General features: G+C 42.8%; 1 protein-coding gene across 5 annotated transcripts in view; it reads left to right on the top strand.

Moving 5' to 3' along the window:
* Positions 1-18,194, top strand: part of sapcd2 (suppressor APC domain containing 2) — a 48,597-nt gene that overhangs the window by 2,689 nt on the left and 27,714 nt on the right. For all 5 annotated transcript variants that reach the window (XR_013205986.1, XM_077237513.1, XM_077237511.1 and 2 more), the window contains exon 2: positions 2,925-3,046. Coding sequence is in view for 4 of the 5 variants with exons in the window: in XM_077237513.1 (XP_077093628.1) it covers positions 2,925-3,046 (122 nt within the window). In the remaining variant the exon portion in view is untranslated. The remainder of the gene's footprint in view (positions 1-2,924; positions 3,047-18,194) is intronic.

The raw sequence follows: 18,194 nt of genomic DNA on the forward strand, positions 1-18,194 counted from the left end.
CCTGTGCTTCGCCTGTGCTTCGCCTGTGCTTCGCCTGTGCTTCGCCTGTGCTTCTCCTGTGCTTCGCCTGTGCTTCTCCTGTGCTTCGCCTGTGCTTCTCCTGTGCTTCGCCTGTGCTTCTCCTGTGCTTCTCCTGTGCTTCGCCTGTGCTTCGCCTGTGCTTCGCCTGTGCTTCGCCTGTGCTTCGCCTGTGCTTCGCCTGTGCTTCGCCTGTGCTTCGCCTGTGCTTCTCCTGTGCTTCTCCTGTGCTTCGCCTGTGCTTCTCCTGTGCTTCTCCTGTGCTTCTCCTGTGCTTCGCCTGTGCTTCGCCTGTGCTTCTCCTGTGCTTCTCCTGTGCTTCTCCTGTGCTTCTCCTGTGCTTCTCCTGTGCTTCGCCTGTGCTTCGCCTGTGCTTCGCCTGTGCTTCTCCTGTGCTTCTCCTGTGCTTCGCCTGTGCTTCGCCTGTGCTTCGCCTGTGCTTCTCCTGTGCTTCTCCTGTGCTTCTCCTGTGCTTCGCCTGTGCTTCGCCTGTGCTTCGCCTGTGCTTCTCCTGTGCTTCTCCTGTGCTTCGCCTGTGCTTCGCCTGTGCTTCTCCTGTGCTTCGCCTGTGCTTCGCCTGTGCTTCTCCTGTGCTTCGCCTGTGCTTCTCCTGTGCTTCTCCTGTGCTTCGCCTGTGCTTCGCCTGTGCTTCTCCTGTGCTTCTCCTGTGCTTCGCCTGTGCTTCGCCTGTGCTTCTCCTGTGCTTCGCCTGTGCTTCTCCTGTGCTTCGCCTGTGCTTCGCCTGTGCTTCTCCTGTGCTTCGCCTGTGCTTCGCCTGTGCTTCGCCTGTGCTTCGCCTGTGCTTCGCCTGTGCTTCGCCTGTGCTTCTCCTGTGCTTCGCCTGTGCTTCTCCTGTGCTTCGCCTGTGCTTCTCCTGTGCTTCGCCTGTGCTTCGCCTGTGCTTCGCCTGTGCTTCGCCTGTGCTTCTCCTGTGCTTCTCCTGTGCTTCGCCTGTGCTTCGCCTGTGCTTCTCCTGTGCTTCTCCTGTGCTTCGCCTGTGCTTCGCCTGTGCTTCTCCTGTGCTTCGCCTCTGCTTCGCCTGTGCTTCTCCTGCGCTTCTCCTGCGCTTCGCCTGCGCTTCGCCTGCGCTTCTCCTGCGCTTCGCCTGCGCTTCGCCTGCGCTTCTCCTGCGCTTCTCCTGCGCTTCGCCTGTGCTTCGCCTCTGCTTCGCCTGTGCTTCCCCCCCATATAGTCCCAAGTCAATCTCTGCCTAGGAAATCGCCTAGTCTTAATCTGCTTTGCTATTTGTATTCGTTGTGAATTAGCAGGCCACAAGAAGCAATTAGGTTTTTTTTTATTACTTTTACTCACTACATGCTATCCGACAACAAAGGATTCCATTCATTATGCTAAGCTAAGCTAGCTGGCGGCGCTGCCAGACTAAGACAATGCATGCACTGAGACAAAAATGACTTTGCCCACCTATCTAAATGTAGTGGAGACGGTGAATAACCACAATTTCAAAAAACGGTGGAGTGTTCCTTTAAGGTTTTTCTAATAAAGTAAATCTTTCATGGGTTTCTTACTACATATTTCAGTAATGAACATAAATGTTATATTAAGCCATTCAAGTCTTAATACCGGGGTTCACTTTAAATAAATACTGGTGACGAAAAATAATGTAATTCAAATAATTTATTTTATTTTAATATTATTTTAATATAAAAGGCTACATTTCACTACATTGTAATTTGCACATCAAATTACATTTGAGGTCCATATAAAGCTAATCCTAAATAGAGTTTTAGGAATATAATCGTCTTAATGACCAGTGAACATTTGTCATGTCAAGCCTTTCAATCCTCTTAAAATCTGAACCTTGTTCCTATACAACCAACTTTTCCTTTCGTAAAGAAAATCTTCACCTCTGCAGGACAATTCAGGATCTGAAAACACAGTGTGTAATCTTGTGTAGTTTGAGTAAAGCTAAAAAAGAGCTATAATACCTGGGCATTTCTGTTAACATTCCCATTCCAAAACAGCAGAATGAAGAAAAAAATGAAGCCTATTTTACATTTCTCAGAATCTCCAGGAAAAGATCCAGACACGACAGCATGTACTGTAATGTAATATTTACTGTATATACTGTATGCTTCAGGAGGCTAACAGTGCCATGCTAACCAGACCAACCTTAACACACTGCAAATAAAACTACAAATGTGACTAAATAAAACACTTGCATAATTCATTTCTGATCTAGTCGTCACTTGCAACAGTCGGCAAAACCAGTTTTTCCTGCGTGAATCAACAAACCCAGTCAGTAAAGGATTCTGGGTAACGGGTCGAGTCAGACTCGGTGTAACTCACAACATTCCTGACTCGCTGAACTGACCGTCCTTTTATCTTTGATTCATAATGAAGCAGGAACCTTTACTGGGATGCAGAGTTGAGATTTATGAGGCTTAAATCATTTAATGATTTGTTGTTCATTTGGCAACATGCAATCAAAGGTGCACATTTACAACAGTTGATAAATGCTATAAAATTCTACAAAATAATTTTTTTAATACATATTGTAGGTTAACTTTGACCATAATGATATCTATATTTTTAGGTAGAATCAAGTCAACTGTAAGGGAAACTTATTTTGGTGTGAGTGACATGTTGAACCAAAATCTTAAACTGGCAAAAATATTCGTACCCAACAGTGTGACATATCGATATTGCACAAATACAAAAAGCTGAATCACTAGTCACATCATCACATTCATATTGGAATTTTTTTTAAATTTTAAATCTTTAATCATCAGTCTATATAGTAACACGGCGCTCCATCACGGCAGTGACGAGGTTAACAAGCTTAACTGAACTGCTTTTATTCTAATGTTTTAATTCTATAGTTAATGAAATGGGTTATATTAAGACGGAATTGTCCTGATGTGTGTGTTTGTGTGTTCTGGGGTCAGTCGAGAGCCTGGTTCTGCTGCGCTCACACAGTGAATCGACGACGGGCTTCCGGAGCTCGCGACGGCACGCGAGAGATCACCCGCGCCGACACACTATCACTAGCGGAGTGGATTACGGGATGGTAAAGATCTCTTTCTTTTATGTTTTTGAACATTTCGCTTTATTTTCCACAGGCATCATGGGTAGGGTTAGGGGCGGGGTCGGGGTATGTCATTCATACGAATTCATACGAATTGAGCTACTCGTAAAATATGTACGAATTGCTGTGAGATCGGGTTGGTATACTGGTATTGGTATGAATGCAATAATGAAATGCGGAAAAAGAAAATTCATATGGGTAAATCAAATTCAGTCTATTGACATTTATCATAGAGAGGTTTTGAGTAAGGAAATGAAATCACCCATTATATAAAGAATTTCTAATGTTGCCTTCTGGGTGATATCTGAGAGCGCAGAACGATTAAAGGTTTGTTCTGTATCGGTCGCTCTCCATATTTAGATTACTGATTACGATCTATGGTCTTTTGTTCCATGTGTATTATGTAGGGGTGACGTGCACGAATATTTGAGCTGTAATTATTATTTGAAAAATAAAATACCATTCGAATTTTACTACATTGCTTTGCTGGCCCAAATGCAGCGAATCCATGATAAACTTCGCTTAGAACACCATTATCTCTGTGTCTCTGAAACGTCTGTCAGCGCAGCACGCGTTTTCTCCCTCGAGGATATGGTTATCATTGTTTTTCTCAACTTGAAACACTATAAACATGATACCATATGCTGACTTGAGTATGTTCTGTATGATTATTGGTGCAGTTTGCTTTATAAGCGTTTTTTTCCGTTAGAGCTGCTTGAGCTTAAATGCTTTTTTTCTTTATATTTTTTGTTTACACATATTGTTTAATGTTTTAGGGTTAGGGTTCTCTTTCAACTAAAAGAAAACCTTAAGAAATATGTAAGCTTGTTGTCTATTTTGCCTAACCATAAGCTTGTTCAGAAATGGTGACAAAAAAAACGTAGACTTAAAAATAACGTATTTCTCTTTAAAGTCATTTTAAAGGAGCCGTATGTAAGAATGTGGCCAAAACTGGTACTGCAATCACTTTGAAATGACTGTAGAGCGGTGGACCCCCTCCCTGACTCGAGGTTGCCAGATACGCTGCAGGATAAAGCAGGAACGTAGGCTGCTACAAGAAGCTTTTTCTCTTAATTATGTTTATGCTTCAAATGAGAGATGTTTTGCAAAGTAATTATATATCGCAAACATTTACTAATGGGGATTAGCCAAATATAATCGTAAAGATGTACGCTCGTATGTGATAGTACATTGTTAGAACAATTGCTGTTAGTCTAACCTGTAACGGTGGGTATCTGTCATTAACGTAAGTACAAGCACAAGCCTCTGTCACTGTGTGTAACCGATATCAAAGATACAGCTATTCATTTAGCTGACGCTATAAGTGAAAGCGACCAGTTGTATTTTTTAACTTACCCTGCAGTACACGTCCATAACGCTAAAATATGTGATGTGAAAGATTACGTGTCATTCTATTATTTTTGGCTGTAGAACTTGCATGATAAACAGTAATGGGCGTGCTAATGTTGTTTTCCTCAGCGTCTCAGCATAATAACAGAGAAACGGGCTCTGATAACGCATTGCTAATGTTAGTAATGACGACTCGCCATTTTTATTGCCCAAACAATTCCTTACCTTTTCAATTCGATGACCCACCTCCTCCACATGAGCTAACGTAACGTTACTTTGCACGAACATGCATAACTTTGTTCGACTGTCATGAATATTTGAAATGTCCATTTACATCAAGTACAAGTTAGCCAAATATAGATGAATCTTACCTGTCTAGAAATTCTTCCCCGTTTACAGCCGTCTCCATCTTTCAAAGGCATCTCCTATACAGATCCTTGTTTTATTTCGGACTTTGTCACGAAGTATTTCAGAGTTTTTTTTTGTTTCGCAACGTTAGACATTTTTTTATCCGATTCCGACACGTTTGTAGCTGCAGCTGTGGTAACTAGCAGAGCTGGCAACCCGGATGCCGCAACACTACTGACTTCGTGATTGGTAGATAGGTGGAGGGTGGCGCATCAGACCAAAACACAACATGACAACTAGGGATCTTGAAGATATATGCGCTTCGGTGCTCGAAAGCAACGGAACCTGCAGCTGCGAGTTGGCGTTCTTAAACAGAGACCCTTGTTTGTTCCAAAATAATTTAAAAAATCATGTTAAACAATAACTTAACCAAAAACATAATAATACTTAGATCTGACAGGTATACCTTGTATACCAGCCACAGTGGCGGGTAGATTGTAAAACATATTTTTATTGGTTACTATTTAAAACATTCCTTGTAACGGATTGGACATCTTTTGTCAAAGAATGCTGTTGCTAAGTAAAAAATAATGCACTTTTGTCGAGTAACTAATTTGATTGGTTTACGGACCGTGACACATATAGCTGAGCTGAGGTAGCCTAGAGACGAAAGGAAAATTAAAAAAATGTGGCTACATAAACCCGGTGTTAAGAGGCCCGCCGCGGAGTCAGCAGTATATGAATGTAAAAACTATTGAGGGCGAAGTAAATAAAAAGTGAAGGTACTTTTCGAAACAAGTGGCGCATTGATGACGAAGGGAAAACGAGGGAATGGTTAGCCTACCTTCCCGTCGAACAGTCCATGCACTGTACTTACTGTCGAACCTATGCGTCGTCCGAAAATGCAAACAATTCGTTCATTAGAGGAACAACTAACCTTAAAATAGAGTCAATAATGAATATGACCAATTCTATTCAGAAACGTCCATGCGATCGGCAAAAAGGGCAGACCTTTTCGGGACTACGTTTGGATGTGCAAGTAAATTACTAACTTGAAGTTGTGTTTTGTGATGGCTAGATAGCTATCGTTTTTTTAGTTTAGCGATAGTTTTAGCAGCCGCGAGGCTAGGAGCCGATACCGCAGGTGCTCCGGAGCTCGATTACGTGTCAGTTAAACTTTTCATCTCCAATCCTATCTGTATTTGTGAGAAGTGGTGCTGTCCTGAGTTGAAAGATAGCCTACTTTACGGCTTTATTATCGAGTTAAGCCTCTGGGGTCGGCAAACGCGCTGGCGCGTTTTGCTGGATTTTTTATGGTTTATGGTCATACAGACTTAACTAATATTAAAAACTAAACTGTAAAATAACCATGCATAAAATTCTCTCAAAAATACAAACATGTACATACATGTTGCTCACATATTATGGTAGCCCTGTTTGTGCTAAATAGTGCTTTTTTTTTTTATTTTAAAAAGGGCGTGCGCCCGTGAGCATCCACAGAGGAAAGCCAATAAATTGGCGCCTGAGTGCAGCATAACTCATATTGTTAAATGGATAAAACGAATTACATATTTGTAATGGACGTCAATGTTATCAAAGTCACAGTTCTCATTCATAAATTTGAATTCCAGAAAAAGTGGCTGGTAGATAATACAAGTGGCTGGTACAATTGGGCATCCAGCAGCCACTGTGGCTGGTGGGCAAAAAAGTTAATTTCCCACCCTGCTAGTAACTCACATACAACTTCTACACCAGTCTACTGATTTTTGTTGAGCAAGATAAGCATGTTGATGACATGATCTGGGGTCAGACGCGACCGCAACCTGACCGTCAAGCCTCGTTTACACTTTCGCCTGGCTCTGCATCGCGAGTCTCCGCAGACTGCGCGCGCACCTCCCCAAACTGACGAGGCGTTTATACTCGACGCGCTCGCCTGTGAAACACCGAATACCGCAATGACATCATTTTTGCCGCGCTCACCTTCGCGCTCGTGCGGACGCGTCGAGTGTAAACAAGGCTTCAGTCCAGCCGCTGAAAACACCCGCTCTGAGGGCACTGATGTTGCCGGATGCACAGGTACCTCTGCGCTAACTTGACCAGCCCGGGAGACACGTTCACTTTCCACTCACACTACGCAACGCAGCATCATTAGTTTAATGATAATCGATAACAAATTAACGTGATCGACGAAATTCTTAATGATCAATAATCGATTGTTGATTAATCATGCCCATCCCTAATGACAACATTAACATCAGTTGAGGGCTGCAACTTCACTTTTTAAATGACAATATCCTGGCCGGACTACTGTTGTCAGTGATATAAGTATTTGAAATGAACATGATTTCTTAATGTCTAGTGACATATCAGGGCCATTTTATGATTAATTGAAATACATTTCTTACACACAGCTCCGATAAGAGATGTCTTATCGGTCACAAGTTCAGTATGGCGTACCACAAGGCTCAGTACTAGGACCATTGCAGTTCACTCTGTACATGCTACCCTCTCTCACACACACACACACACACACACACACACACACACACACACACACACACACACACACGCTACCCTTAGGAGATATCATTAGGAAGCATGGCATTAGTTTTCACTGTTATGCTGATGATACTCAGCTCTATATTTCCTCAAGCCCTGACGAAACTTACCAATCCACATAATTAACGGAATGCATAGCTGATATAAAAAACTGGATGACTAGTAATTTCCTACTATTTAATTCTGAAAAAACAGAGATTCTAATTATTGGACAAAAAACTTCCTCACGTTATAACCTAGAATACTGTCTTAACACTTGATGCTGCTGTGTCAAGTCCTCGTCGTCGGTTAGGAACCTGAGTGTGTGTGTGTGTGCTCTTTGATACCAATCTTTCATTTGAAAGTCACGTGTCTAGTATCTGTAAAACCGTATTTATCCATCTTAAAAGTATATCTAAATTACGTCATATGTTCTCAATGACAAATGTGGAACAATTAGTTCAAGCGTTCATGACATCAAGGCTAGATTATTGTAATTCTATTATTGGTGGCAACCACCCGCTTAATAAATATGACCAAAATCCCGGGGTGTGAAGTAATGGATTACAAATACGCTTGTTACTGTAATTAAGTAGTTTTTATTAGAAATGTTACTTTTTTGAGCAGTTTATTTATTTTATTTTTACTTGAGTACTGCCTAAATGGTGACTTATTGGTTTTGGAGGAAAAGGTTCTTGAAGCTGGTGTCTTCCTCCGTCACAGGTTCGCTGCGAGCCCCGAGGTAGCTCGTCTGAGTGTGTGGCAGCACAGGCACTCTCAGGTCCGGGGCAGCGCCAGCCTCAGAATCCTGTTCTGATGGTTGTTACAGCAGCTGGCGGTGCCACAGCCAGAAGGCGTCACCTCTCTGGGCGGGATGTGATCCAGAGCAGAGTCTGTCTTGGTGTGTCACACCAGTCGAAGACTGCAGGTGGAAACCACTGTCTCGACAGTGACATCATGGTCTCCTGCGAGCTCTGGTGTGAATGCAGGGATGTTTCTGACCATTCGCTTGAGATCTTTGAGTGTCACTTCATGTGCCGTTTCAGGGTTTGTCTGAATGAATCGTTTTCCTCCTGCGGCTGCACAGTCTCTCAGGACAGCGGCTGGTGCAGTGCTAAGCTCCGGGGAAGCTCACGTTGCTGATGTGCAGTTCAGCAGGGAACATCTTTCTTGTGGGGTCCATGTAGGGTTGGTTGGACTGTTTCAGTTCTCTTTGGACCACATTGAGTTCCTCTATAATGTTGCAGCATTGCCGAGTCAGTGTTCGGACTTCAGTTCTTACTGCACGCCGATGGGTTTCGCATCTTTCTCTTTAAGTTCAACCAGTTCTTTGAGTGAAACAGTTCTTTCCCCGTCTGTTGGCAGCGGTCAGAGCCTCCTGAAGACTGCGGATCTCCTTCAGTCGCTCCACTCTGTCAGGGTCTTTGCATCTGTCCTGTGCCTTCTCACGCTGAGCGGGGTCGGTTCTCTGCGGCTGGCAGCGCTGGTTCATTTACCTCCTGTTAGAGGCCTGCGGAAAAGCGTGTTGTCAAACTATTACTCAAAATACTAATGGCTCTTTTCAAATGTTGTACTAGTAACAAATAGAGCAGAACCAAAATAAAACAATACGATGAAATTAGAAATGAAAAGGAAGAAAGGAGTGGTTTACCTATTTAAGTTTAGCTAGGAGACCTAGGTAAACAGGGCTCACTTATGGGTTATGTTGCTGTTAGACTAAGCCAACAGGGACACATCAAACACCTCAAGGTCAAAAGAAGAAGAAACAATGGGAAGTGTTTCTAGTTCTATCTGGGACATGCAGTGTGTTTAACGTTAACCGTACTTCATGTACTTGGCTTGGTGCTAGGGAGTATGGAGGGGTAGGGCACAGACAGGAATTAGGATACTAATAACTTGTGTAGCTCATCAAGGAAACAACAGTTGCTAGACTACTGTAATCCTAGAGAGAGAGGGAAGATGTTGATGGTAAATATCTAAGATGAGGTAAAAGTAAAGGTAGAATGTCCTTATAGCTCTAGAAAACTAAAAGGAAAGGGAAATAAACCAACTGATTTAATTAAATTTCAAATTTATTTAAACTCAATTTAGGTGAATAGGAAAATTCAGGCTAAAACAAAAGTAAATTATTTAGAAAAACAAAAATAGAGGCGGAATAAAGTCAAAATAGAGAGTAAAGATGGATTGTCCTCCTAGCTGTGGTAACTAAAAGGAAAATTGAATAAGCAAACTGATTTAATTAAATTCAACTTAGCTGAATAGGGATATTCAGGCTAAACAGATGTAAATTAATGGAATGAAATAAGGGCAGACTTATGTCGAGAGAGAGAGAGAGTGAGAGAGAGAGAGTGTGAGTGGTTTAAACCAGTGATGGGTGCCTGTGAGAACCCGTGTGAATCATTTGTCTTAAATCAGTGATTCGGAGCTTGTATCAAACTGGTAAAGTCACGTGATTTCAGTAAACGGGGGTTCGTTATGTGTCATAGCTGTTTCGCACCTTAAAAGACACCTCGTTTTAAAAGGCATTAGATGGTTCGTTAATTGCCATTACTTGATTACACCTTTGATAAAACATTTGTGATTTTTTTTTTGTGAAAGGTGTTTCATGCTTCTAAACAGAGAATCATTTGTGATGCAATTGACTCCTTTGATTCAAAGCCTAAAGGAGCTTTGTCTCTCACATCACTAGTTCAAATCAAAATAGTAGTGACACTTCAGGACTGTGTTGTCGTCGTGTCCAGGCGCAGGTCCTTCATCTGATCCGGATACGGCCTGGATCCGGCGGACTGCAGTAAACCTCGGGATAAACAGAGAGACTAATATTAGCGTAGACGCCATCCTTCTTATGATGTAACGAGTACATCAGGATTTATGGGAAGTGCTCCCGGTTCCGGCTGATCTAAACTATGCAGCCTAACATTGAATTATAGAAGTCTATAATGTGTTATGTGTATGCAAGGCCAAAGAGATGTGTTTTTAGTCTAGATTTGAACTGACAGACTGCATCTGTTTCCCGAACTATGTTAGGAAGATTGTTCCAGAGTTTTGATGCTAAATAGGAAAAGGATCTACCGCCAGCAGTCGATTTAGATATTCTAGGTATTATCAACTGGGCAGAACTTTGAGATCGCAATAGACGTGAAGGACTATAATGCGTTAGGAGCTCGCTCAAGTACTGGGGAGCTAAACCATTTAGTGCTTTGTAAGTAATCAGCAATATTTTAAAATTGATGCAATGTTTAATAGGGAGCCAATGCAGTGTTGACAGAACCGGGCTAATATGGTCGTACTTCCTGGTTCTGGTAAGAACTCTAGCGGCAGCGTTTTGAACTAGCTGTAGTTTGTTTATTAAGCGGGTGGTTGCCACCAATAATAGAATTACAATAATCTAGCCTTGATGTCATGAACGCTTGAACTAATTGTTCCACATTTGTCATTGAGAACATATGACGTAATTTAGATATACTTTTAAGATGGATAAATACGGTTTTACAGATACTAGACACGTGACTTTCAAATGAAAGATTGGTATCAAAGAGCACACACACACACACTCAGGTTCCTAACCGACGACGAGGACTTGACACAGCAGCATCAAGTGTTAGACAGTATTCTAGGTTATAACGTGAGGAAGTTTTTTGTCCAATAATTAGAATCTCTGTTTTTTCAGAATTAAATAGTAGGAAATTACTAGTCATCCAGTTTTTTATATCAGCTATGCATTCCGTTAATTATGTGGATTGGTAAGTTTCGTCAGGGCTTGAGGAAATATAGAGCTGAGTATCATCAGCATAACAGTGAAAACTAATGCCATGCTTCCTAATGATATCTCCTAAGGGTAGCGTGTGTGTGTGTGTGTGTGTGTGTGTGTGTGTGTGTGTGTGTGTGTGTGTGTGTGTGTGTGTGTGTGTGTGTGTGTGTGTGTGTGTGTGTGTGTGTGTGTGTGTGTGTGTGTGTGTGTGTGTGTGTGTGTGTGTGTGTGTGTGTGAGAGAGGGTAGCATGTACAGAGTGAACTGCAATGGTCCTAGTACTGAGCCTTGTGGTATGCCATACTGAACTTGTGACCGATAAGACATCTCTTAATATACTGCTACAAACTCATAACGGTCAGATAAGTGTGATTTGAACCATGCTAATGCAATTCCACTAATGCCGACATAATTTCCAAGTCTATTTAAAAGAATGTTGTGGTCAATAGTGTCAAATGCAGCATTAAGATCGAGTAACACTAATAGCGAGATACAACCACGATCGGATGATAAGAGCAAATAATTTCAAATCAAATCAAGCTTTATTGTCATTCCTCCGTATACAAGTATACAGCTGAACGAAATTTAGTTTCATACGGTCCGAGGTGCATAGCCAATACAAAAATAAATAACAACCGATCACAACATCCTTCTATAGACAGTGCAACAAAGTCCTCAACCATTCACATATAGTACACACAATACAATACAAAGTGCAATAGATTGTAAGTAGTCCCATAAATTGTCCGCGCAAAATCGAGCATTTTAATGTCCATTGTTCATTTAAGTGGCAATACACAGTCTAAGTCCTTGGTGGACTGACTAATTATGGGAATGAAAGGTTGACTGGCACCAAGGTAGTCAGTGTTCTGACAGCTTGGGGGAAAAAGCCAGATGCTGGGGTATGATAGTATTAAATGCAGAGCTAAAATCGATGAACAGCATTCTGACGTATGTGTCCTTAATGTCTAGATGTGATAAAGCAGAGTGTAGGGTGTAGGAAATGGCGTCGTCAGTAGAGTGATTGTGACGATATGCAAACTGCAGAGGGTCTAGTGATGTGGGAAGGAAAGAATAGATATGTCTCTTGACCAGTTGCTCAAAGCATTTCATCATAATGGAAGTCAGTGCTACAGGGCGGTAATCATTGAGAAATGTCACTACTGACTTCTTCGGCACTGGAATGATGGTGGTCTTTTTGAAGCTCGCAGGGACCACAGCCTGGCTCAGGGAAATGTTATAGATGTCTGTAAGGACACCTGCAAGCTGGTCAGCACAGTCCCTGAGCACTCTCCCTGGTATGTTGTCCGGACCTGCAGCTTTGCATGGGTCGACTCTGGATAGTGTCCTCACGTCAGCTGGGTCCAGACGCAGCACCTGCTCTTCAGGGTTGGGTGTGGACTTGTATGCCTGCATGTTGTTCAGGGCTTCAAACCGTGTGTAGAAGTCATTTAGCTTGTCAGGAAGGTCGGCGTTAATGCTGTTGGTCTGTTTTGTAACTTTGTAGTCCGTTAGGGCCTGGATGCCCTGTCACATGCGTCTGGGGTCCTTGTAGTCATAGAAGTTGTTGTATATCTTCTGTGCATACATGCGTTTCGCTTTCCTAATGGCCTTGGAGAGCTGAGCTCTTGCTGATTAAAGGAGCCCTCCATCCCCTGACCTGAAGGCAGCATATCTTGCCCTAGGTAGGGCACGTATGTCAGCTGTCAGCCACGGCTTCTGATTAGCACGTGTAGTTACAGTCTTTTCAACAGTGACATCCTCAATACACTTCTCAATGAACCCAGTCACAGAGTCTGTGTATTCTTCCAAGCATGTTTGCTGGTCGTAGGTAGCTGTATCTTTAAACACGTTCCAGTCTGTGCACTCGAAGCAGTCCTGTAGGGCTGCAGTGGCTCCTTCCAGCCAGACTCTGATGGTCCTTTGTACTGGTCTAGAGCGTTTCAACAGTGGTCTATACGCTGGAAAAAGAAGTACACAGAGGTGGTCTGAGTATCCTAGGTGGGGGTGGGGGATGGCTTTGTACGAATCGTGGATGTTGGTGTAGCATAAATCCAGCGTGGGCTGTTTGTTGCTCACTGATGGCGTCATATAGCTCACACAGCGCCTTGTTAGCATTTGCACTGGGAGGGATATACACCGCCACTACCGTAATAGCAGTGAATTCTCTAGATAAGTAAAACGGCCGGCATTTCACCACTAAAAACTCTAAATGTGATGAGCAGTGGGTACCGACTACAGAGGCATTAACACACCAGAAATGGGCAACGACGGCGCCCGTGCTGGCAAGCCGTCTGCCTTGCTCCTATTCTGTCGAGTCTGTATTGTTTCTACTATTTCTTTATTTCCCATATGTATCCGCTCTGCTGGCATATGATCGCCAAACCCTCCTCGACCTCAGAGCTTGGTCAGAGACCCTGCTGCCATCTGATCGCCCTCTGTTCAACCAGCAAACACTGGTGCTGGCGGATATTCCTGATTATCTGCGCCATATGCCTACAGTCTCTCCTCGGAGGGACCGCGACCAAAAGTCTCGCTCTAATAGACATAATGGATTCTACGGATCCGAACACCGACGATGGCTATCGTGTCCACCTCCCCTGAGAAAGCATTCTAGAAGACGTGGGAATCGTGCTGGTATGATTGCCCGACTCAAAGCTCACTTGAGAGCCTCCTCTTTAGCTGAATCGCACCCCGAATCTTCTTCTCCTGCTCGGTTCGTATGCAGCCGATCATTGGATCTGAAGCAAAAGAGATGCCTGTCCTAATTGAGAAATTGCATGCATTTTCAAATACAGATGTCAAGCAGGCAGCAGTTATTTTCTCCTTGGTGCCCCATTTCAGGTGTCTTTGACCTGTTTTTTTTAGTATATGTGGAAGATAAGTTGGACATGTAAGCTTGAGTAAATCCAAACTCAGCACTGTCTTTCCAGAGCCATCGCTGATACTTGCTCCAGCGATTGGACCCGCTACCTTAATGCAGCTTAAAGCTGGTAACTTGCGGAGAAAGACTACTTACATTCTGCCTCCCGACGCCGGCCCTGTCTCGTCTGTTTCGTCCGCTGCCCTTCCTGTCGCATCGTGGACGCGTCATCAGAGTGCCGCCATCATGGTAAGAAATATCGCTGGGAACATCGCCAGATTACGACACGATGTGTATGATGGAAGGCGAAGAGTGAATCTCTGCCTGCTTCGCCCCATCCAGAGGTCTACTGACCAGAAATCCTACTATTATAGGACAACTTGGTTTGAATAAAGGAGCAGACACTGATCTATTTGCTCTACGTTTATTTAAAATGAGTAGCAAGACGACTAGAAGTGAATGTGCTTTCCATTAAATTAATCACACAGTAAACAAATTCTTAACAAAAAAAAACTTTACAACGAACGTGCTTTGTTTTAAATAAATCACACACAGTAAACAAAACCTTAACAAAAAAATCTTTGCAATGAACTGCAATTTAGACGCGCAAGGGTGCCGGTGCGGTGAGACGTACATGCTCTTGCAGATTCGCCTTGAAGTCGTTCATCCTCGGATGCGGCGCCGCGCGCGCTGTTACAAAAAAAAAGCTGTGCACACAGCAATGCGAAATGGGGTCTTGCGCATCCAACGCGTCATTTTTGGCGCGCACACCTTCGCGCTCGTGCTGACCATAGACAGTAAAAGAAACGGACGCGTCGAGTATAAACAAGGCTTTACTCCGTGTCAGCGCACGCTCTGATCGGTAAAGGGGCAGAGATTTCTCCCGAATCATCTCCAGCTGTAGAAGCACCACCACTAACTCCGCCTCAGTTTCCCTCGTAAGCTGATATTAGTATTTAAACATTTTTTTTGTTTGTAAAACAGTTTGTAAAAAATATTTTAATAACATGGTTTTGGCGGTTATAGAGTTCTAATGACGGTGTTTAACTATAACCGTCGGTCTCACGGTTATATAATAACTGTCACACCCCTACTGTCACATTAAATAGGTACGCTTTTGTTCACCAATTTCTGCTCATATACTATAGTATGATGTTTTGTCAAAAATAAAGTAGGTATATTGAATTATCAACTAAGATGTTATTATAGTGTTTGTTCCAATATTCAAACTAATGTATCCTTACCTTTTTTAATACGTATTATAAAATATATACTTTTTACAAAGAAAGAATACACTTGAAATATTGTTAAAATTGTTATTGTTGTTGTAATTGTAACCTATTTGTAATTGGTTACAATTTCTAATTGTAAAATATGTATATATAGATAATTTCTTTTGTCCTTGTATTCTTTGATACCCTGTGACACACCTGTGTGAAAGGCTAATTAATATGCAGCTCATTATGTATGTGGCACATTATCTGGCCTTTGTCTTCTCAGGTGTGAACACGCCTCCACGCATATTGCCTTTCCAAACAAAAGGTGTCTCATAAAATTTAAATCAATGTATTGTTTTGTGTAAATGATTAGGCTGGATGATTTTCAGATCATTTTGAAGCAAAAATTCTAGGCAACAACACCCATTAGTTAAAAGTCTTGTGGACACATATTTAGTATGTGTTTTGTGGCCTTATTTCAGACACTTTAAGTTTTAGTTTTTTCAATAACCACGCATAAACAATATTCTCTCAAAAATACAAACATGTACATACATGTTGCTCACGTATTACAGTAGCCCCGTTTGTGCTATATAGAGTGAATTTACACCTTTGCCATTAACATGTTTATAAATAACTGAAAAAAGCACAAATGTCAGAGCATGTCAGAACACCTCCAGGACCCAGAAAACACCTCAGACCTCAGAGGGTTAAACAAGTCCGATCCATCTAATACTCTAACATCATTAATAACAGTCCAGGAAATTCCAAACAGCTTTTTTCCACCATAAATCATCTCCCAAATCCCAAAAATCAAATCCAGACTGAACCAACAGCACAACTTTGCAACAGGTTTCTTGCATTTTTTCAAGATAAGATCTACTCCATTCGGTCTCAGCTTTCTGGTTCCCCAGCTCCATCTCTACCTTCCGCCGGTTCACAACCTCCTTTTTTTAAGCACTTTCACTACAGTCACACAGATTGAAGTTGAGGGTCTCATCAAAAAGATGAAGCGTTCCACCTCTCCCCTGGATCCCTTCCCTACAGCACTCATCAAATCAAATCTGTCGGCCATTAGTCCCTTCTCACACAAATAATAAACCATTCTTTAAATTCTGGCCATGTCCCACCCCTACTTAAAACCGCCGTTATCAAACCTCTTCTGAAGAAACCCAACCTCGACCCAGAATGCCTCTCTAACTATCGGCCAATCTCTCATCTTCCATTCCTGTCCAAGGTGCTTGAAAAAGCTGTTGCTGTACAGCTACAGGAACATCTACAATGTCATTCATTGTTTGAAACATTCCAATCTGGTTTTACGTACTGTCCATAGTTCAGAGACAGCACTGTTGAGGGTAACTAATGACCTTCTCATTTCTGCAGATTCTGGATCCCCCTCTTTGCTCATTCTCCTTGACCTTTCAGTGGCTTTTGATACTTTAGACCACCATATCCTCCTAAGTCGTCTCCATTCTGACATTGGTCTCCGTCACTCTACACTGGACTGGTTTACCTCTTACCTCGCTGACAGGACAGAGCAGGTTCGCTTGGGATCTGCTAGGTCCAGAACATCCCCAGTCACTTGTGGTGTCCCCCAAGGATCTATCCTAGGACCCCTGCTCTTCATTCTATACATGCTGCCACTGGGTCGTGTCATCAGCCAACACGGCATCTCTTTTCACTGTTATGCTGTTGACACTCAGTTATACCTGCGAACTGACTCAAATTTATGCTCTACCCCGGTCCTTTCATCATTATCTGCTCCTTTATCTTCTGTTTCTGCTTCACCAACATCTCTAGCCCTTTCTAACTGCCGGGAGGAGATTAAGGTATGAATGAGTCATAATTTGCCCCAGTTAAACAGCTCAAAAACATTTCAAAACTCCGCCCCTTTCTCACTTTTTCAGACGCAGAAAAACTCGTCCATGCCTTAATTTCCTCCAGGCTTGATTATTGTATCAACCTACTTATTGGTATATCAAATAAGCACCTGCAAAAACTTCAATTTATTCAGAACTGTGCTGCCCGAACTCTGATGAAGGCCCGCAAATACGAACACATCACTCCCATTCTTCAGAACCTCCCGTGGCTCCCCATAACCTCAAGATTTCAATACAAAATTGCCCTCATTACCCACCTTTGCATCCATAACATTGCCCCGCAATACCTCAAAGATCTCCTTACCCCTCTTTCTTCCACCCGTAACCTCCGGTCCCAAAGCACAAACCTCCTCCATCAGCCGCGCTCAAGACTATGTACCATGGGAGACCGAGCTTTCTGCTGTGCTGCACCTCGCATCTGGAACTCCCTCCCTGAACATCTGCAAAAACCCCAGTCGGTGGACAATTTAAAAAAAGAGCTAAAAACTGTTTTGTGCAGGCAGGCTTTCTTAAGTGGTCCTTAGGCTTTGTTAATTTTTCCTTTCCTCTTATGTATTTTAGTTGTTTTAGATTGTTTTATTGTGGTTTCTGTAGCACTTTGAGATTCTTTTATGAAAAGTGCTTTATAAGTTTACATTTACATTTATTCATTTAGCTGACGCTTTTATCCAAAGCGACTTACAATTGCTATATTTCAGAGGTCGCACTTCTCTGGAACAATTAGGGGTTAAGTGTCTTGATCAGGGACACATTGGTGTCTCACAGTGGATTCGAACCCGGGTCTCTCACACCAAAGGCATGTGTCTTATCCACTGCGCCATCACCACCCATTTATTATTATTATTGGCCACCGTGGGTCTAACCGGAGGTCCCAGTGTTCCTATCCGCACGGAACGATGTTTGCCCCTGTAGCTGGATAACTGTGTCGGGACGTTGTTGTGCAGCCACGTCTCCGTGAAGATAAACACACAACAGTTCCTTGTTTCAGACTGGCTAGTCAGTCTAAGTCTAAGGTAGTCTAGTTTATTGTCCAGAGAGCGTACATTGGCCAGTAGCACTGACGGGAGGGCTGGTCGGCTAGGGTTAGCTTTTTGCCTACAGCGAACACCTGACCGTTTGCCTCTCTTCCGGGTCCTCTCGCACCGCCTTCAATGCCTCACCTCACGGACAGGTTAGTCAGGCGA

Source organism: Siphateles boraxobius, unplaced genomic scaffold (assembly GCF_051911475.1).
Source record: "Siphateles boraxobius isolate OS27281-9 unplaced genomic scaffold, OSU_SipBor_1 202, whole genome shotgun sequence".
NCBI lineage: Eukaryota > Metazoa > Chordata > Actinopteri > Cypriniformes > Leuciscidae > Siphateles > Siphateles boraxobius.